The 23350-nt window shown below is 35.8% G+C and overlaps 1 protein-coding gene across 2 annotated transcripts in view; it reads left to right on the plus strand.

Annotated features, from left to right (window-relative positions):
* Positions 1–23350, plus strand: part of LOC115219755 (ceramide synthase 6) — a 122692-nt gene that overhangs the window by 46471 nt on the left and 52871 nt on the right. For both annotated transcript variants that reach the window (XM_029790000.2, XM_036507947.1), the window contains one exon: positions 20372–20498. In XM_029790000.2, the coding sequence (XP_029645860.1) occupies positions 20372–20498 (127 nt within the window). The remainder of the gene's footprint in view (positions 1–20371; positions 20499–23350) is intronic.

Below are 23350 nucleotides of genomic sequence, written 5' to 3' on the forward strand. Positions count from 1 at the left end.
GGCTCTCTCAGCTCTGGATTGACAAACCAGCTGAACTTTGCTCTTAAAGGCCTTGCCTTACATCTTTTCATTTCTTGTTATAATGTATTACTTTTTGGATATTATCATCTAAATAGCATTGTTTACCAATGACACTAACATTATTAGGCTAAGGCAACATATTGGTTAGAACTATTTGATAAACTTCTTTTGTATACTTTCATGATTCAATAAAGCTTTTAACTATAAATTATATGATGATTTGCATTTTTGTTCTTGCATATATCTTCTGGCAAATTTGAATATGAATATGCTAATCACTTGTTTTGCCGCAACAACCATTTTTTTTTTTTACATTGAATGTATGTTCATAATGTGCTCAATTCATTCAGACAAGGGGTTCTGGGTCAGTTGGTGTTTCAACATTGCTGTCTCTCATCAGCCAAACTAAGAAATCTAACAAGAGTTTGAAACCTTGGGTTGTACACATCAGTAAACAAATTGTTTGCTGGTGTGTGCTGATGTCTGCCCACCAGTAATAAATCATCATATTCATGGTGGGCAGTGAGAATCTAAACAACTTGCTTGTTTATTATTCATATGGTCTGGAAAATTCAATACGATAAATTGTATCATTGATTGGTCAACACCTAACACTCTTTTTTAGTCTCATCACATCACTCTTATTCTTCTTGTATCATTGAGAATCTTCATTATTCTTTGTAGTTACTTGTTAGGCCTCTATGAAGAATTCTTTTGTTTTCACATCTACCTCACCTCTAATCTGCTTTAACGCTTGTTGCTTGATTGTTCTTCACTGCTATAACAGGCGTAACTTCAATCATCACTCTGTCTAGTATCACCTCTTAGCACCATTGGTGCCTTAGCGAAGCCAACTCTGTTGTAAGCATTTAAATCAATTTCTGATCTGAGGATTATTTCCTCTCTTCCTTCCACAAGTGATTGGAGGCCCTGAAAAGTGGCCTTAGGAGTTGTCTTTCTTCCTCTAATCAACCCATTAAAAATGTAGACATGTTGCTATATGTCTTGTAATGTACAGTTGATTACAACAGCCAGAGTACTCAGTTAATAAGGCGAGGTTAGAAGTCGGAATGTAACACAATGCAGCCAAATACCACAAAGCATTTTGTTTGTCATCCTACTAATTTTGCTACTTAATAGATTGTTTATTACAAAACCAGGTATGCTTCCTTTCCGTAAACATTCACACACAACTACTGCTGCTGCACATTTGTACAGAGCTACTCTGTCAGTGCTCATCCACTTGTATACAAAGATTGTAATCTCTATAAAAATCAACGCACTGATGTACATGCATAAACACACACTTCCTCTCTCTCCCTCCCCCCCTCTCTCACACACGCTAAAATGGAGATAACCTAGCAAGTTCTTCAAGTTGCATTGGGTGAGGTTCTGATCTTTGTAGAAAGGCAGGAATAACACTGAAGTTAGTAGAAACAGGAATACATTATAGCAAGGGTGGTAGAATATCTAATTTAGCCAAAGATTAACTCATTTTTGGGGCAGTGTGTAATTGATCGAATTAGAATATATACTAGACAGGTCCTTAGCAAACCTAGATAGATGAAAAAGTAAAATTGTACTGTGTAGAATTTGAACCTAGCATTCAGACTGTCAGACCAGATGCTTCATGATATTAATTCTAGTTCTTTGCATTCTAAGTTCAAATCCAGCTATGATCTTCTTGAGTAATAGGTTTGATCCATTGGTTAGCTTAACACCACTACACAGTACCTTTGGGGCTTTTAGCAGAGTTCATTCTGCTGCAAGCATTTGGGTGAGAATTCTCATTTGATGATACCTTCTTCCCACCAATCTTGGAAGCCATGTGAAGGGTCACGGACATTGCTTTTCCTCTATAAGGTAAAGAAATTTTTTAAAAAAGACCAAAGATCTGGTCTGAAAACTTTCCACAGTGTGGTGTATGAGAAGTTTTGGTACAGCTGTTTTGGCACTGCCTGGGATTACTGATTCAATGTTGACTTATTTGACATCAGACATTTTAGTGCTTCTTTTATTTTCTGTTCCTCTTTCTCTCACTCTGTTTGCATCTGTATATTACTTTGTGTGTGTTTACCTCTAAGTGCTAAAAAGTACTGTCAACAAGACAGATTGAATGTCCAGTCAGTTAGCCAAATTATCAGTGCCCAAACAGCTGCATCAAATCATCTTATTCTGACCCAAATGGCCAGTTGGTTGTGTTCAACTGGACAATCAAGAACTGATGTAATTGATCCACTGTATTCTGTACAGTTTCTCTCTACTCAGTTTTACTCCTGGCTTTGGTTGACTAACCTGAGGCTTTAGTAGATAACACTTACAGTGCTGTGCAGTAAGATCGAAACCTTGATTCTGTGATTAGGAAACCAACTTCTTAACCTCGTAGTCATAACCAAGGCTGTGGAGTCGAAACAAAAAACTTTGACTCTGACTCTTCTACTATTGGCACCACTGACTCCAACTCCTCTTTATGTAATAAAGCGATTGTGATCTACATATCTCATAAAGCATATGCCTACGCTTGTACTCTGAGTAGGCCTATATGTTATAACTGGTTTATATTAAAGAATAAAGATGTTGGAGTGGGAATCAGTTAATATAGTTTTACCAACTCCGACTCCAGCTACCACTTAATTGTTTGACTCTGACACTCCAACTCCACAGCCTTAGTCATATCTGTTCCTGAATTCTGTGTCATGGTATTAATCATTGTAATATACCCAGTGAAGCAATAGATTCACGTCTGTGGCATGTTTGTTGTGTCCAACTTTTATACTTAGTTCTCAGTTAGAATCTTCTAGATTTACAAAACAGTCAGCATTATTAAAATATTTAGGTGTTGCAGTTAATGAATTTGAAACCGCATTCTCTGCAAGTGGTATTCGATGTGGTATTGTTATTGGTGGTGTTGTGACTGTATGTTCATTGTGTGAGATTGTTTCTGCTGCCGTGTATATTTATGTGCAGTTAGTATGTTTACATGTATCTGTTTGTGCAGATGGTGTGTGTAAATGTGGCTTTATAATCTCACAGTGCTAACATTGCTTTGACTCTTTTTCTGATAATATTCTTAATCAGCTTATTACCAATAATAGCAAGAAAGTAAAAATTGATTTCCATCTTAACATAAAACACACAAATGATAGTTGATAACCACTCGAAAACCAATATCAGTTCCAGTATTTCAGATTCTATCTACCGAATACGATGCAAAAACGAAAACAAAAACACTGCTGTATCTCTTGAGCCACTAAATTCACTCACATCAGTCATTTTAACCCATAGTCAACAATCGGCTGCTTATGTTCTGTTCTTTATCAGAAGAACCTGCCACCAGACAATTGAGAGAGAACATTCTTCTTTCTTCCTGATAATATACACTTGTGGTATGTTAACTTAACAAAAGGTCATAGACTAGAATAGAAAGTCTTTTCATATCTCCATTATATTGGTGATCTTCTTCCTCCAAAATTAATCTCACAGTTTACAGCACTTGGCTTGAGAAAAAAGTATGTGTGAATAAGCTGATGATATAGTCATTAAGTTATTTTAGTTTTTATTTTATATTAGTTATAGACTTTTTCTTGATAAGAAGCCATTAAGAGATACTTTATTATGAAATACTTCGTAGTCATCATTATCATCATTTAACACTGACTTTTTCATGCTTGCATGGGTCAGGTGGAAAGTTGAGGCCAATTTTCTATTGGTCGATGCTCTCCCTGTTGCCAACCCTCACCTATTTCCAAGCAAGGTGACATTTGCCCAAAAGAAGACATGCTTTCATAGAAATGGACAACCTTGCTGCTCATTTACAATCATCAAATGATGTCTAGACACGGACACACACACTGTGCTTCTTTCACTTTCCATTCACCAAATTCAACCACAAGGCTTTGGTTGGCCCAGGACTATAACAGAAGGCATTTGCTTACAGTACTGCACCGTGGGACTGAACACAAGACCACATGGTTGGGAAGCAAGATTTTCAACCACACAGTCACATCTGCACAAGTTTTTTAAAAAAGTATAATTCTTCATTTTAACCATTCTAAAGCATACCTCAGTGTTCTTGCAATAAAACAAAAAAAATTCTCCAATTTTAATGGGGGTGATTCTTATTGGCAACCCGTGATTAATATTTCACTCCTTTGGCAGACTTTGATTCCAAAACTTGATAATTCCCAGATGATCAAGTCAAATTATAGCTTCAATGATTGAGTGAATTACTAAGATTAACAGCAGTGTTACATAGAACAGCAGTGTTACATAGGGGATTTACCCCTAACACACACCCTTGATTTGAGTGTACCTCAGGTTAGTCAACCAAAGCCAGTTACATAGAAATGCTGGGCTAAATTCAGCTTAACAGGCACTCTGTGATTGGATTTTGGGTTCTCTGTGAGATGCTTTCTTGCCCTTCAAGTTTTTTTCCTTTTCAATCTTGCTCATCCCACTTCTCTCAGTTTACTGGGTTGAATGAATGTGAGGGTAGCCAGCAGGATTAAATGTTATATGAGGAAAATACTAGTGAAGTTCTTTGGTGGCAGATCCAATCTATCACCACCTGGTTCTTGGGTGTCTTTAATAGACTCCATTCTGCTGCAAACATTTGAGCCAAATCTCTTCTGCTGTGAGAATAATTTCTTCCAAACATTCTGGAAGCCTTCCAAACATTCTGCCCTTCCTAAGTCTCCTTTCCTAACCATATAAGATGGTGGGTAGAATGGTTGTTGAACTGAAGTCTGACCCAACAGTTTTATGTAATATTGTTATATCTTGGCAGTTTATACTGGCAATAAGGTGGCAAGCTGGCAGAATCATTACCACAGAATGATTAGCTGGATAGGATACTTAGCAACATTTCTTCCGACTTTACAGAAGTTCAAATGCCGCTGGAGTTGACATTACCTTCCATCCATTCTGGGTTGATAAAATAAGTACCAGTTGAATACTGGGATTGATCTAATTGACTTACCCCTCCCCTGAAATTGCTAGACTTGTGCCAAATTTTGAAACCAGTTTATACAGTCAAGGAAACTATAAGTCTAACTTGATCATTTGAAAAATCACATCCTTCCACCCACTTTATTAGATGAGATGGATGTGGTTTAGTTGCTAAACTGTCTGACCATGTGACAGATTGTAATGGGTTACATGGCCCAGACAGCAACAGATTACTGTCAGATATAATACTTATTTATTCGCATTACTTTGAAGTAATCATGCATTGTCTTGTAGCTTAGAAATTTCCATGATGTAACTGTTTACTTTTAGAATGACAGTGTAGAGTTAGTGTGAGAGGCCAGATCTGGCCAGTTTGGTCATAGAACATGTAGAATATTTGTGCCTGATATGGCCAGATTATATACTAAAAGGTTAAGGAGATATTTTCAAGCAGGTTGTACCTGACTTCAGTCAGTTTATATTTTTGTGAAATTCTAATTTCACTTTCAGTCAAATGTTTACAAGGTTTTGTATGTGTACAATATGGAGCGGTAACTCCAGAAATGTTCTATCAGGGATAAAATACTCAAGGACTGGCTTAAAATAAAAAAAAAAAATAATCCGTAATTCTATGGAATTGTTAGAAGAGAGTTTCCTCTTTACTTGTAATGGGTCTCTTCCTTACATCATTTGAATTTCTGTAGCTACTAGCTGACATTTATTATCATAGAAATACATCACCTATATTACCTAATTTGGCCTTTTTTCTTAAGGGATTTACCCCTAACACACACCCTTGATTTGAGTGTACCTTTAATTAAATGTATTCCAGTTGTAATCATCTCATCTTCATGTATACCTAGAATTACATTGTTTTTCCTCTAAGATGGCTAGGTGTGATTTGAGTGACTTTCACAGCTATTTCTAGTAGGTTAAGCAACTCCTTTGTTGGCTCATAGCAAGCTGTGTCCCTGACCAATGTAATTGTTTGTCTTACAAGCAAATCTTTTACTCAATTAAGATACTGATAACATTACTGTTACCTTTGAGGCTAATTAATGATATTGTTTGGCTCAATATTGATAACATCATCATGGAATTTAGTAAACACTTATTAAAAAATATAATTATAATGTGGCAAATCAATGGGTGTTTTTTTTTAACGATGTTTTATTTTAAAACAAATTTTAATAAAATATTCTGTTTGTTTTCTCATCATCTGTCTCATGTTTATTTTGATTGTTCAGCTAAAGCTCCTGATCATTTCTGCTAGATTAATATTAATCAGGTGAGAAGCTTGCTGTCAGTCAACTCATAAGCATTCAATCAATTGAACTCCGTCCTTGATTGCTATTTGGTCTGTCTAAATAAAAAAGGGTGTTGTCAAAACACATTCATTAATTTTCCATGTTGTTTATTTATTTTTGCCACCTCCGACTTCCCCTTAAACTATCTATGGCTTGAATTCATTACTGTTTTAAACTTGAGTCCTTCCATAACCTATCCTGTAGTTAATCATCAAATGATTATGTCTGTAATATATTAATTATATATATATATATATATATTAATTATATATATATATATATATATGAATTAGAGATAAAACCACTATTAGGCAAATCAAATGGTGAAAAACATAAACCAAAACATAGAAATAAAAATAATTAATATACAAAATTCAAAATTTAAATTATTTATAGTTAAACATTTAAAATTATTAATTTATATTTATAAATTGTTATACTTATATATATATATATATATATATATATAAAAACATTTTTTTTTATTAAATATATATATAACTAGCAAAAAGTATTAAGTTTAATACAAGATAAAAAGTATATGTGTGTATATATATATATATATATATATATATATATATTTAAAAACATTTTTTTTTATTAAATATATATATATATATATAACTAGCAAAAAGTATTAAAAAGTTTAATACAAGATAAAAAGTATATGTGTATATATATATATATATATATGTAAAAAAGAAAAACAGTTCAAGGAGATTGGTGATGCTTTTGGAGATGTAGAGGTTGTCCCTTTGACTTAGAGACAACACATTTGGAAGCCATTTGGAAATCACCTGAAAATTAGTCTTTCAACCAGCTGTAAGCTTTTTCTCTTTCAAACAAAGGGGCATCTCTGAAACAAAGGGACATCTCATTTTTTCCCATGGCATGCTAACTTACCCAGACACACAAATTGCTCTGTTTAAAATTAGAATATTTTTCAGAGTTGCACAAAGCCACAAATCTTAGTATTGTCATCATGCAGAGAAAATCAACTCTCTTCATATCCATCTGCCTCAACTCACCCCAGATTCTATGAGAGAAACTTTGTTTTAAAATGATTTCAGCTAAAATTTCCCATGGCAAGCTAACAATAGACTGTATCTAACTGTAGTCACAGTCCTCTGGCTTGTCAGCCCCTGTCAACCTATTTCTTTACTACCCACAAGGGGCTAAACACAGAGAGGACAAACAAGGACAAACAAACGGATTGTCGATTATATTGACCCCAGTGCGTAACTGGTACTTATTTAATCAAACCCGAAAGGATGAAAGGCAAAGTCGACCTCGGCAGAATTTGAACTCAGAACGTAGCAGCAGGCGAAATACCGGTAAGCATTTCGCCTGGCGTGCTAACATTTCTGCCAGCTCGCCGCTGTCAACCTGTCCAACCTATGCCAACATTGAAGTAGGGACTTTAAATGGTGATGAAGAGGAGTGGTTAACATCTCTTAATCTTATATTAAACAATATTGATATTCCGCTGAGGTCATCTTTGTCTTTTAACCTTTTGAGGTCGATAAAATAATCACCAGTTAAGCACTGGGGTTGATATAATCAACTTACATCCTCCCTCAAACTTGCTGGCCTTGTGCTAAAATTTGAAACCAGTATTAGTATTATTTATCAAAGAGCAAATATGAAAATCCCGCTCCTTTTCTGAGTCAGACTAATTAAAGATATATATATATATATGTTTATATATTCTGTATTTGATAGCATATTAGACACACCCCAATTTCAGCAGCACACATTCAGGATAAATGTTCATTAAAGCATGTAATATTTAAAGCAATCTCATGTGTATGACTAGGTGTTTTTTAATTTTTTTTATATTCTTTTAGAGATGGGTAAAAAAAGTGTCTTATATGCCATCAAATGCAGTATGGATGTATGAGAAAGAGAGAGCGCAAAGATAGAAATGTTTTCTTATCTAGAATTAATTTTGCAAATAGTCTAGGTTGAGAATCTTATTTTGGTGAAAGAGTTTTTAATTCAGTACAAACGTCTCTGGCAATCTCTAGAAAGCTGCACTTTCTACCTCACCAAGACTTGCAGTATTAAGATTGCGTTCCCTCTTCAGGACCAAGAAAAGACTTGCAGCTGTGACAGCTGCATGATTTGCTCCATATTAAAGCATAAATACACATCATATTAGATTACTGTTCATACATGTGACTGTGTACTCATTACACTAACAAATGGTGGGATATATATATAATATATATATATAATGCTCAAGTAAACATCAGTCATCTCAATGTGTGAAAGATGCCCAATCTATGATTGTTGACTCACTGTCAGTCTTCGTCTTGTAACTGTTACATCTACTACGACAACCCCACACTTTGCACTGACTTCATCCAGGGGATCTTTCTCTCGTTACTGAATAAAGAAAACAATATCATTACACCATTGGAATTAGGTAAATTGTCGGCTTCTGTTAGAAGTTAGGTGACAGGAGTTACATAACTCCTTGGCTTGTTTCAGTCATTGGACTGCAGCCATCCTGAGCCACTGCCTTGAAGGTTTAGTCAAAGAAATTGACCCCAGTACTTATTTTTTTAAAATCTGATACTTATTCTTACTCTTTTACTCCCTTGTTTCAGTCATTTGACTGTGGCCATGCTGGAGCACCGCCTTCTAGTCGAGCAAATCGATCCCAGGACTTATTTTTTGTAAGCCTAGTACTTATTCTATCTGTCGCTTTCGCTGAACCGCTAAGCTATGGGGACCTATTGATTTCTTTTTGGTGAACTGTTATTGAGATGGCAACAAACCAACATTGGTTGTTAAGTGGTGGTGGGAAACACACCATAAACATGAAGACACAAAGATGGACCTATGAACCCATGCACAGACACACACACTCACCCCATACACATGACAATCTTCTTTCAGTTTCTGTCTACCAGATTCACTCAGAAGGCTTTTGGTTGGTCCAGGACTATAGAAAATACTTGCCAAAGATGTCACACGGTGGGATTGAACCCAAAGCCACATGATTAGGAAACAAGCTTCTTAACCACCAGCCACACCTGCACCTAACTTTTTAGGTTTTCCTATCCTAAAATTCTCAACTAACATCAAAAGTTTGTTGTACAACAAAATCTCCATTTAGTAAGATTAAACTGTTTAGTCAGAATGGAAGCAAAATTTAGAATTTGATACTAATAGGTAAGGCAGTTTAGATCATCTAAGAAAACAATTGTAATCTCTGAGGCAATAGGCAAAATGTGAAGAAGGGTTTTCTTCCCAGTTATATTTGTTCTGCGATTTTACTGCTAAATACTTCAAGGATTTAAAAAATTAACCTTGATTCCGCAACAGATTACCTCTACAGAAATAACAAAATAAACAGAAATGGCAAATAAATGAAGTAGTTTAAGTTACATGGCAGGTAATGGGGGTCTTAGAAAGAGCCTAATATGATTTTATTTGTTGTATTTGCTTTTATTTTAACTCAACTCACAGCTGCTTTAAATGGATGAACAAGATTTTGATTATTTTGTGTTTTTTTATTCACAAAATCATTTAGTGTTGATAGTTAGTCCATCTGGTGTTTCCTGCGGCTAACCTTGTACTAAATGCATTAATTCATTTGTGGAATGTACGAATGTACTAGTAAAGCTTGTCTCTTGAGTAAATGAAGATCTTTATATATATATATATAATATATATATATATATATATATATATATATATATATATATATATATATATATAGCTTTTGTCTCTAGTGTGCCAAATGATGTTCATTTTACTTTTCCCTCATTCACCTAAGTTTAGTGGCACCTATTTATTTCATGTTTGAGGTGACTGAGTTCAAAGTTCCTTGTTTCTAGATTTTATTAATAGCCAAGTACTTTAAAAACATTGTTTTCTTTCTCTCCCTAATTCCATTTTTTACTGTTTGTTTGTCATTGGACTGTGGTCATGCTGGGGCTCTGCTTTGGAGTGTTGAGTTGAACAAACCTAGCCTCAGTACTTATTTTAATCCTGGTAATTCTAGCACTCTTGTCAAACTGCTAAGTTACCGGGATGTAAACAAACCAACATCAATTGTCAAACAGTGAGTGGGGCAGACAAACATAAAACATGTGCATATATATTCCTACATATGCTGGGCTTCCACACAATTTCCATCTACCAAATTCACTTACAAAACACTGGCCAACCTGGGGCTATTGTAGAAGACACTTCCCCAAGGCATGACAGTGGGGCTGAACCCAAAACCTCATGGTTGCAAAGCAAGCTTTTTAACTACACAGCCATACCTGCACCAACACACTTATGGACATAAAGAAGAATATCATGAGGAGACAACAGTTATGTCAAGATAAGGGGACAAACACACATTTATGTACAATAGGCTTCTTTCAGTTTCTGTTTACCAAATCCATTCATAAGGCTTTGGTCAGCTCAGGGCTATAATAGAAGATACTTGCTATTTTGTATTAAAAGGCAATGAGAGAATCTTTGTAGTCACTTAATCTGCTAGAAATAATATTAGATCTCCAAGTTGCGCCCTACCATCTTGAAGGAGGAACACATCAGTCAAGGAAGCCATAGACATATATAAGATGGGATGGTCATGGCTGAGATGGCTCTCATCATAAATCAGTTCAACTACGGTTGACTTACCTAATAACAACCATTCTGTATCACATCTTGTCTTGAGACAGCATTCACCCAGGGTGGGTTGAGCTGGCTTCATTCATCCTCAATGCTGCATCTCTCACAAACGCCGACCAGACCTGGCGATTTGAGGCTAACATGGTATCAAAAGGCCTCCTTCCCTTAAGCATGCAGTGGGGATGAACCCAAAACCATGTGGTTGGGAAGCAAACTTCTTAACCACACCACTATGCCTGCATGAAATTGTAATTTCAAGATATACAGCAGATTTATGTTGACAAAGAAAAATCAAAACAAAAAAGAAAAACTTAACAATGCTCAGTTTTTCTGTCGTTACTATCACAAGTTTTGAATTATTAGTCTTTTCTTTTTTTTTACCTCTCTCCACATTTATTCCCAGTTATCTTTTGTATACCCTTGTCATTAAATATAACACTAACTTACATTTTCTTTTTCATGTGAATTGTATCTTTGAATTACTTTGCACTCAAAATTTTACACACAAAATATTTTCTTTTTACCTACTCTCACAAAGATAGTTGTCTTCAAGTTGAAATCAATTCAGTGCTTTTCTTTCTTCCTTTTTCGCTTTTTCCTACATTATGATAGTTTTGCAGTTTAGAAGGAAAAGCTGGTGCCATACTTACAAATCTTTCACTCTTTTCATGTTTTTTTACTGTCTGCGTACGAGTGAGTTCTCGTACAAACATTATTGATTTAATTTCTATTGTCCCAAATGAGTATACACTTTGAATTTGAGGTTACAGTATATAAACCAGAAAAACAAAACAAGAAAATGAAAACCAAACAACCATTTTGATTCTGAAATTTCTTTAGCACTGATATTTAAATGCCATCACCAGCTGTAGAATTAGAATTGCAGAATAAAGGGATTATACTTAAGATTATTCTGCTTTTATTTGTTTGTCATTAGACTGTGACCATGCTAGAGCACAACCTTGAATTTTAGTCAAAAGAATCAACCTCAGTACTTTGTTTTAAGTCTGGTACTTATTCTGTTGGTGTCTTTTACCAAGACACACGCATGCACACGCAGAGAGGCATCTTTCAGTTCCTGTCTACCAAATACCTTCACAAGGCCTTTGGTCATCCTGAGGCTATAGTCACTTGCCCAAGGTGCTGTGCAATGGGACTGAACCCAGAACCATATGGTTGGGAAGTAAGCTTCTTAACACACAGTTGCACAGTTAAATATTTCCTTATTTGTTTTATTGATTGATGTTCTCGGTTTATTTAATGTAAATTTTAGTTCATAAATCAAGTGTTTCTTGTAAATGGTAGGAAAGTATTTAGTTTGTGTTTTTAAATATCTATCAGAATCCACTTATTTAAGTTTAATTAATTTCACTGTTTAGCTCAAGTAGATGTGGAGACTTGGAATCGGCTTATGCATGTGCAGTCAATAGAAAAATTCACATACTTATTGCTAGTAAATTTCAGGAGTCGACAGGAAAGATTGTGTACCGTTTTGGGACCTTCCTCTCAATGGCTTCAGAGAACACCAGCCCACCACTCATTGATCTGTTATTGTCATAATTTCTTAAAATTTGTTTCAAATTTTGGCACAAGGTCAGCAATAGTTGGGGAGGGATGAATCAATTACATCGACCTTGGTGCTTGACTAGTACTTATTTTATTGAACCTGAAAGGATGAAAGGCAAAGTTGACCTCAGCAGAATTTGAACTCAAAATGTAAAAAACAAAATACTGCTAAGCATTTTGCCAGTCTATACATGTGTGTGTGTGTGTGTATACATACATATATATAAATGAAGTTCTGATAATGCTATATGGTGATACACAAGCACTCAGCTATGAGTGCAATACATCTTATAGCAGAAACAGATGTAAGCTTATGAAGTTCATAGCACAATTTCTTATTCCCCTGTCATTTATCTAATTTTCTGTTATTACTCTGTACTTGACTGATACTTTTCTTCTGAAGCATATATATATATATATAGATATAGATATAGATATAGATAGATATATAGATAGAGATAGATAGGTATAGTTCTAACACTAGATTAATAGTATTGCTATGCCTAAGTGAAATATAATCCATGCGCGTGTGCACACCACACACACACATACAGTTTCTGTCTATAAAATGCACTCACAAGGCATTAACTGGCTCAGGGCTATAGTAGAATACACTTGCCCAAGGTACCATGCAGTGAGATTGAACCAGAAACCATGTGGTTACAAAGCAAGTTCCTTAACTCCACAGCCATTGCCTGTGTTTATAAAATCAATACATATATAGTAACTAGATTATCAAAAACATGACTGTATTTTTTAATTTTTTTAAGCGTCATTATTTTATTTGGTTTTTAATTCCTATGAGTTTTCTCTATAATTAAAAAAAAATGCCTTAATGCAATAACAGACAGACAAGGATAATTTATGTGTATATTTCATTTCATCAGCTTAATATACACAGATGACAGATTACTTCTGTTTGGTTAAATATAAATAGTTATAGCCTTCACCTCTCTCTTTCTTCTTATCAAAATAAGGAGAGGGAAATTACTTTACAAAATGGTTCCAGTTTAGGCGCTTCATGCTGTTTGCACAGGATTGCAACACTTACTTAGTTCTGAAGTTTATCATCTTAAGAATGGTTTCATTGGTACTAACACCCAGTTATAAGCGAGACTGATTGCTTAAAGAATTGATAAAAAATAGTTTAATGTTACATTTTCTTAGTTGTGATTCACCGAGTATAAAGCAACCTCAGTTAAAATTATAAGCATGCAACTTCGTTTTAAAAATATATTTGATGATACATTAGAAAGCTCTCAATCTATTTTGTAATATAAATATAATGAGCATTAAAAGCTATCAAGAATTAATTTTCCATCTGTCTATCCGTCCACCCATCTGTCTGCTTTTTTTTTGATGAGTTACTCTCCTAGGCTGTTAACTCAACAACAACAACAACCACTAACATGTAATATTGTAGCACTTAACTTGCATTATTCACGTTCAAATGCAGCTGTTATATACTGTTATGAATAGAAGTGTAATAAATTCAGAGCAGATGGCAGTTGCTTTGTAACTGAATTTGAGAAATATGATTCAGTGTGTATTATTATTATTTTTCTCAAATTCATAATTTCATCAATAACCTGATATGTAAATAAAAATATATTAAACTTAAACGCACAAGCACACACATGTGGAGAAAGGTACCATGCTATTGCTATTAAATTATACATTTAAATGTAGAACCTTGTGAAAAGGAAAAGAGATCACCACTCCTCCTCATCATCGTTTAATAGGCCAAAGTAACAGCATGCATAACTGTTATCCAGTTTTTCTCTCGTATCTACCAGATGACAAAGAACTGGCAAGGGTGGCAAGATGTTAGATCTGTCCAGCCTAAACACACCAGCATCATTTGTCAAGCGATGGTGGAGGTACAAACATGGACACACACACACACCTACACAATAGATTCCTTTCAGTTTACATCTACCAGATTCACTCACAAGGTTTTTGGTCTGCCCAAGGTGCCGTGTGGTGGGACTGAACCCGAAACCGTGTGGTTGGTAAGTAAACTTCTTACCACACAGTTGCACCTGTGCACGCACACATACATATAATTTTTTTATTTTTTCCGTGAAAAATATATTTATCTTCATCTTAGTTTTCTTAATAGGTTTAAATCTGCATTTTAAATTGTACTGTTTTAACCCTGAAAGATTTTAAATCCAAATTTTCTACCTTCTAATTAGGTTGAATATAAGCTGTATTCTAGCAGAATTAATGTGTATCTATGGGATTGATTAGAAACAGAAAATTAGTGCAGTGTTTGTTAAGAGGCTTATTAGCATATATTTTATCAATAATGCCTTTTCTACTGAAAGAAATATTGAAGACTTGTGTGTATTAAAAAAAAAAAAATTTCAAATCTTTCCTCATAAATCTAGTTAGTCTAAGCTTAATATTACCACTTTAGCAAAATAGTGTATGCTTATAAATCTAGCTATACTCTCTTTTACTTGTTTCAATCATTTGACTGTGGCCATGCTGGAGCATCGCCTTTAGTTGAGCAAATCGACCCCAGGACTTATTCTTTGTATACCTGGTACTTATTCTATCGGGCTCGTTTGCTGAACCGCTAAGTTACGGGGATGCAAGCACACCAGCATTGGTTGTCAAGCGATGTTGGGGGGGACAAACACGTACATACATATATACGACAGGCTTCTTTCAGTTTCCATCTACCAAATCCACTTACAAGGCTTTGGTTGGCCCGAGGCTATAGTAGAAGACATTTGTCCAAGGTGCCTGTCAGAATGTACTAACAGGCAAAATGTCACCGAGTATTTTTTTTTCACGTAGCATGCTAATGATTCTTCCAGCTTGCCACCTTATCTTTTCAGGGTCGATAAAATAAGTACCTGAACACTGGAGCCAATGTAATTGACTTAACACCCCTTCCCCAAAATTGCTGGCTTTGTGCCAAAATTTGAAATCATTATCATAAAACACCATTTCCCGAGTTCATTGCATAAATTTATGTAAATCTCCTTGTTAGGTTGGTTGCAGGTTTCAAAATTAGTTTGTCATTTGCATTTGAATCCAGCTTTTAAGTTAATAACGCTTAAAAGTATTTATTATTCTGGGATGCCTATTGCATGATAAATAACTCCTTATTTTATTGACGCCTGTTTAAATCCCACTATTTTACACATGATTTTAACTGACAAAACCGAGATGCTACTTATAACAGGAGGCAAAGCTAATCCTATGAAGGGAAAAAAATTTGTGCCAAGATTAACACTAAGTTAGAGGTGTGACTTATTTACAATGCAACTTATACACAAGTAAATATGGTGAGTGTTAATTAATTTGGTGGGCTAAAAAACAGTAATTAAAATTATAGCCATGTATTTTTTACTTGTTTCAGTCATTAGACTGTGGCCATGCTGGGGCACCACCTTGAATTTTAGATGAATGAATCAACCTCAGTACTCAATTGTTTTTAAAGCCTGGTACTTCTATTGATCTCGTTTTGCTGAACTGCTAAGTTATAGGGATGTAAACACACCAACACTGGTTGTCAGGTGGTAGTGGGGGACACATACACACACATATGATAGTTTTTCAGTTTTCATCAACCAAATGTACTCACAAGGCTTTGGTTGACCCAAAGCTGTAGTAGAAGACACTTGCCCAAGGTGCCACAGTGGGGCTGAACATGGAATCATGTGGTTCAAAAGCAAGCTACTTCCCACACAGTCACACCTATGAGCAAAAAAAAAAATAAACTAAAATAATTTGCTCACTTAATAATTTTAATCAAGAAAGCCTGGGGACATTGAAACCAAATATGGGCATGTTGTAGTCGGATTTATTTTTAGTAGGCAATAGCTCCAGGCATATTTTGATCTTGGTAAACCTCCTTTAATATACACAGCTTTTCAAAAGTGAGGTTTGATTTATTTTTTTGCGAAAATAACAATTTGGAAGCTTACATAGGCAGAATCATTTAGCGCAGTGGTTCTCAACTATTTTCTCCTTATAGATCCCTTTGATTCCTATTATATTCTACTGGGCCCCCATAGCCATTCGAATTTTAAATAAAATCCTATTATATTTTTATACATGAATATTATTAGGGATTGTATAAAAAAAACTAGCAGTATTGCCCAGCGTTTGTTTTGACCCTTTAGAATTGGAATTTTTGAAAAGTAAAAATTTTGAATTGTGTAGCTTGTTATTCTCTTTAAGTGAACATTTTTCTGGTTGAAATACACTGAAAAATGGTGACACAGCAATAAAAAAAATCATTAAAAAATAGGGATTTTCATAGAAAAAAAGCACCTTTTTGGTGTTAACATGGTCTGATTTGAATTTTTTCTTCTATGGAAGGAAGAGCAAGCCTTTTTCTATCATACTCTCAATTTTGGCCAACTTGCACCGCAGGGTCTCGGAGGAGATAGTGTTAGTTGACGGCTACCAAACCTGCCATACACAGACAACTTCAGCTTTATATATATAGAGATTTGTTGAAATAGTTGTTTTGTAGAAGTATAACCAATGTTGTTGCATGTAAGTTTTAAGAACAAAATCTTATAAGGACTTTGGTTGAGAACCACTGATTCAATACATCAGACAAAATGCTTGGCATTTTTTCTTTTCCAGCTCTTTCTGATCTGAGTTCAAATCCCTCTGAAGTCAACTTTGCCTTTTATCTTTTGAGATAAATAAAATAAGTTCCAGTTGAGCACTGGGGGTGGAAAGTGGGGTGTCACTGTAACCAACTAACCCTCTCCTACTAAAGATGCTGGCCTTGTCCCAAAGTTTGAAACAATTATTATCATTATTACTGAGCTTAACTTTGGCTTTCATCCTTTTGAAGTAGAAATAAATTACCTGTCAACACCTGGGTTGATGTAATCAGCCAGCCCTTTCTCTTCAGGGCAGTTGATCGACAGAATTGTTAGATTAGAACAATTTCCACAAAGCATTTTGTCCAATAATCTGTTCTGGGTTCAATTCCTGCTGAGCTCAACTTTGCTTTTCATCCATTTGGAGTCAGTAAAATCAAATACCTCTGAAGTACTAGGGTCATTTCCCTCAAGACTGCTGGCCTTGTGTTTAATTCAGAAGCAATAATAATATTGATTTCAAATTTTAGCACAAGGTCAGCAATTTTGGGGAAGTGGGTAAGTTAATTATGTCAGTTCCGTCAGTTCCCAGTGCTCAACTGTTACTTATTCTACTGAATCCAAAAGGACAGAAGGTGAAGTCAATCTCGGCGGAATTTGAACTCGGAATGTAGACAAATGAAATGTTGCTTAGCATTTTGCCCAGCTTGCTAGCAATTCTGCCAGCTCATTGCCATAAGAGCAATACTATTATTAAATAAATCTTAATGAATAAACAGTGGAACTTTAAGTATATAAAGTTATAAATAACATGTAGAATTTTGGGTTTAAAAAAAACCCCTTGGATGGAAAAAGGTGATTTTTTTTTTTTCCCAGTATTCTTCACTGAATTATTTATAGATTTGTCAAACCATCAAAAACCCATGCCAGCATTGAGAATGATAATGATGATGATGAGGACATCTATTTTGAGTTCCACCATTAAAAATGATTTATTTCATATCTCTCGTAGTTTTGAAACACCCCTCCTCCTCATCCTCCTTCCCCCTCCTTATCAGCATCATCAAATGGCTTTTTAAATTTTTTATTCATTTAAGGCTGTCCTTAAGAATTTTAATTTCTACTATCCATCAAATTTTTTTAAAAAATCAATCGTGGTTTATTGAATGTGATCAGACATAATTAAATTTGGCTGGGTGGGCAGGTGGAGAAGAAAGGTTTGCTTTCATATTACTGATTTTAACCTGTTGGCTGCAGCCATGTTAACAATTTCTTGACTGCATTTCAACTGGAGTCAAACCAATTTCGAGATGTTCTGAATGATATGTCAGATCTGATTTAGATTTCTCACTTTCAGTTTCTCTGCACTAAACACAAGTGTATCTTTTGGGGGGAAATAGACAAGTTAATGATATTCTATATTGTGGTTGCTACTTCAAATGCTTTGGTGTAGTTTTAGTTATTTGAAACAAATACAAGCCGTTGTCTACTCACTAAATGAAATTTATTTCTTAGGCACAGGAGTGGCTGTGTGGTAAGTAACTTTGCTTACCAACCACATGGTTCCGGGTTCAGTCCCACTGCGTGGCACCTTGGGCAAGTGTCTTCTACTATAGTCTCAGGCCAACCAAAGCCTTGTGAGTGGATTTGGTAGATGGAAACTGAAAGAAGCCTGTCGTGTGTGTGTTTGTCTCCCCACCATCATTTGACAACCTATGTTGGTATGTTTACATCCCCATAACTTAGTAGCTCAGCAAAAGAGGCCGATAGAATAAATACTAGGCTTACAAAGAATGTTTTGGGATCAATTTGTTCGACTAAAGGCAGTGCTCCAGCATGGCTGCAGTCAAGTGATGGAAACGAGTATATGTGCATTTCAGTTTCTGAATGTTCACTCCTGAATACTAACAATTGGAATGAAATCTAAGAGAGGAATTCTTATATTATGTATTAGAGTGGTGTCATAGTCTTGGTTGTTATTTTTTCCACTAAACTTTGGCTGTTGTACGCTCCAGCCTTTTATGGATGTCTTGTCATTCACCTTCGTCCCTTGCCTGGGTTTGAACTCAGAACCTCTAGTTCCTTTAACTATCCAATATAAAATTCCTCATCTCAGAAATACAGAATTGTATTATCCAATCACCACGTAGCCAACATAAGATATCAAAGAAGGTTTATAAGCCTTAAAAATTCACTCTGACACTACTTGTGGGGATAGCATAGTGGACAAAGGTGATTAATGCTATGCAGTCACCTAGAAGTTCTGAGTTCAATCCTAGTTACTAAGGTGACTCACAAGACATCTGAAGAAGGTTGGATCTTACACAGCCAAAACATAGTGAAAGCAATAATCAAGATGAGGATACCACTTTGACTAACACCTGTAACAAGAGCACTGAGAGCGCAAACCTTCGCCAAAGCAACACCAATGTCCTCTCAACGATTAGCCAGAGATGACTTTTAAAATGAGAATATATTAAATAAACTTGATTGCTCTCACAAGCAAGAATACTAAAAATGGACCTGACTGCTCTCAAAAATTAAGTAAAAAAAAAAAAAAACATGAAAAATAATCCAGAATCCTTGTCCTGTACTGGATTATTCCTAAAATCTAAATAGTTCATGCCAGGCATGAGTTAAGACATCTCTAAAAGTTTCTAAATCTATCCAGCAGTTCTTGAGATATCTTGTCCATAGACAGACATAAAGACACAATTGTTAAATTTTAGTAATTTTTTTTTCTGCCTTACTCCTTTACTCTCTTGTATTTGTTTCAGTCATTTGACTGTGTCCATGCTGGAGCACCACCTTTAGTCAAAGAAATCGACCCAAGGGCTTATTCTTTGTAAGCCTAGTACTTATTCTATCAGTCTCTTTGGCCGAACCACTGAGTTACGGGGATGTAAACACACCAGCATCGGTTGTCAAGCAATGTTGGGACACACACACATATATATACACATATATATGATGGGCTTCTTTCAGTTTCCATCTACCAAATCCACTCACAAGGCTTTGGTCGGACCAAGGCTATAGTAGAAGACACTTGCCTAAGGTGCCACGCAGTGGGACTGAACCCGAACCATGTGGTTGGTAAGCAAGCTACTTACCACACAGCCACTCCTGCAACTTCTTGAACTTTTTCAAAGAAAAATTTTATTTCACAGTTCATTCCTTTAAAGAATTCTTTATAAACTCTTTGAATTTAAAAATCTTCTGTGATAATAATAATTGAACATGTAATTTTGATTTGTAAATTTGTTTAATGTGATGAAGCATTTGTAATTGAACAATGTTTATTGTTTCTTTCAGGTATCTATTCAGCCCAATAGGTAGAACACTAGGTCTTAAAGAAGAAAAACATATTCGAATTATTCATCATGAAGCACTGGAGAAAGCTTTTAGGTTACATAAAACTCCATGTAATGGACTTGTACAGGTAAATATGTTGACAATATTCTTTTCATGGTCTATTTTATGTTGAATTATGTGTTTTGCAATATCTTTTAGCTTGTTTCAGTCTTTAGACTGCAGCTATGCTGGGGCACAGTCTTGAAGAATTTTTAGTTGAATGACTCAACCCTGTTAATTTTTTTTTTTAAACCCTGATAGTTATTTTATCAGTTGCTTTTGCCAACTGTCAAGTTACAGGGATGTAAACACCAACACCACTTGTCGAGTAAGGGTGGGGTACAAGTATGCATGCACATGCTCACACTGAGATACACACACACACACTGAGACAGATACGCACGCACCAAGACACAGATACACGCACCGAGGCGCAGATACACACACACCGAGGCGCAGATACACACGCACCAGGGTGCAGATACACACGCACCGGGGCGCAGATACACACGCACCGGGGTGCAGATACACACGCACCGGGGCGCAGATACACACGCACCGGGGGCAGATACACACGCACCGGGGCGCAGATACACACGCACCGGGGCGCAGATACACACGCACCGGGGCGCAGATACACACGCACCGGGGCGCAGATACACACGCACCGGGGCGCAGATACACACGCACCGGGGCGCAGATACACACGCACTGAGGCGCAGAAAACACTCACACACATACATACAAACTCTCTCTCTCTCACTTGCACACACATATACTCTCTCTCTCTCTCTTACACACACACACACACACACACTCTCTCTCTTACACAACACACACACACACATCTCTCTCTCTCTTACACACACACACACACACATACTCTCTCTCTCTCTTACAACACACACACACACACATACTCTCTCTCTCTCTCTCACACACACACACACACACTCTCTCTCTCTCTCTCTCTTACACACACACACACACTCTCTCTCTTACACACACACACACACACTCTCTCTCTTACACACACACACACACACACACTCTCTCTCTTACACACACACACACACACTCTCTCTCTCTCACACACACACACACACACACACACACACACACACACACACACACACACACACACACTCTCTCTCTCTCTTACACACACACACACACACTCTCTCTCTCTTACACACACACACACACACTCTCTCTCTCTCTCTCTCTCTCTCTCTCTCTCTTACACACACACACACAGTGAACTTCTTTCAGTTTCCATCTACCAAACCCACTCACAAGGCTTTGGTTAGCCTCAGTCTATAGATAAAGACACTTGCCCAAGTGTCACATTGGGACTGAACCTGGAGTCATGTGGTTGTAAATGAAGGACATTTTTTTCTCCCTACTGTATTTGAAGGCATAAAAGATGCACAGACATATTAAATCATTCCAATTTCAGCAGTGCATTAATGCATGTAATATAGGCACAACTTTGCTTAAAGAACCTGGAGTGATTTTAGTTTATATATAATTTTTAAAATCTTTTTGGAAAAAAAGTACATTTTATATGCAAACAAATATGCTATAGATTTTTCTTTCTTCTACTGTATTTCTTCAAAATCAGTGGTTCTCAATTAGCATCCAAGAGACCTTTGGTGGGGGGCCATATAAGATTTCATTGTTAGAATAAATTGTTTATACTTGTATAATATACAAAATATTTTTTAACATAATTTCTTATTTAATTATAAAAATGTGATTTAAAAAAAAAAATTTTGAGTGGTTATGAGGATCCACGTGAGTAAAATAAGAATTAAAGAGGTCCAAGTAAAAAAAATGGTTGAGAATCATTGTCCTTAATGAGATTTTGTTTTTAATTTGCTAGTTGAAAATTTAACTGTTCTATAGCTATTTTAGACATATTTGACCTTGTGAACTATGAAAATGTGTCAGAGTTCTGAAGCAGTAAGTAAAAGGATGTTTGTTTTAGGCAGAGATCTATTATTGTATTCCATGTGGAATGGATCTTAAATATCAGACCAGGCCTTTTTGATGTAGTCTTAAGGGTCTGCGGCTAACTAGACATAATTGGAATCTTTAGAATAACCATATTTATGAACTACTGGAGCTGCATGAGAGGAGTTACAAAGACGTACGTTGCTTAACTCCTAAAAATAAACAAAGTTAATGATAGTGGTGTGCTTGAAATCTATGTGGCTGTAAACTTAAGTTATATTTACTGCAGTCCATCAAATTGGTATTATATTGACAGAATTGATACCAGCTGGGCTTCTCATTGCTCTGAGCAAATGAAAGTAAACTTTTTTTTATCTGTTAATGGTGGCTAATCTGCGTTCTTTACTTTCCAGCTGTTATGTAAATTATCTCTTTGTTGATTACTGGTTTTGCTGTTTTGGTAATAAAACTATAGTTATAAGACAGATTTATTGCAAGCAGTAAAACTTATCACAAGCAAGAAACCTCAGGCTATCTTGGACTACATTATCTAATGTGTCCTCTTTTACTTTTTATTAAAACAGTATTCTTCAGCTGTTTTTTTTTCTCATACTTTCCTATACTTTCTCTATACTTTATTCTCAATGTATAAAGCTATCCAGCACCCACTCAGAGTTTGTAGTCTTTCAAACTTCATGACAGCCTCACTAGTGCTGGCAGCATTAAAAAAGCATCCAGTACTTACTGTAAAATGGTTGGCATTAGGAAGGGTATCCAGCCATAGAGACTATGCCAGAGCAAAAGGCTTCGAGCTGGCAGAAACGTTAGCACGCCGGGCAAAATGCTTAGTGGTGTTTCGTCTGCTGTTGCGTTCTGAGTTCAAATTCTGCTAAGGTCGACTTTGCCTTTCATCTTTTCAGGGGTTGATTAAATAAGTACCAGTTATGCACTGGGGTCGATATAATCGATTTAATTCGTTTGTCT

This window comes from Octopus sinensis, linkage group LG1, assembly GCF_006345805.1.
Source record: "Octopus sinensis linkage group LG1, ASM634580v1, whole genome shotgun sequence".
Lineage (NCBI taxonomy): Eukaryota > Metazoa > Mollusca > Cephalopoda > Octopoda > Octopodidae > Octopus > Octopus sinensis.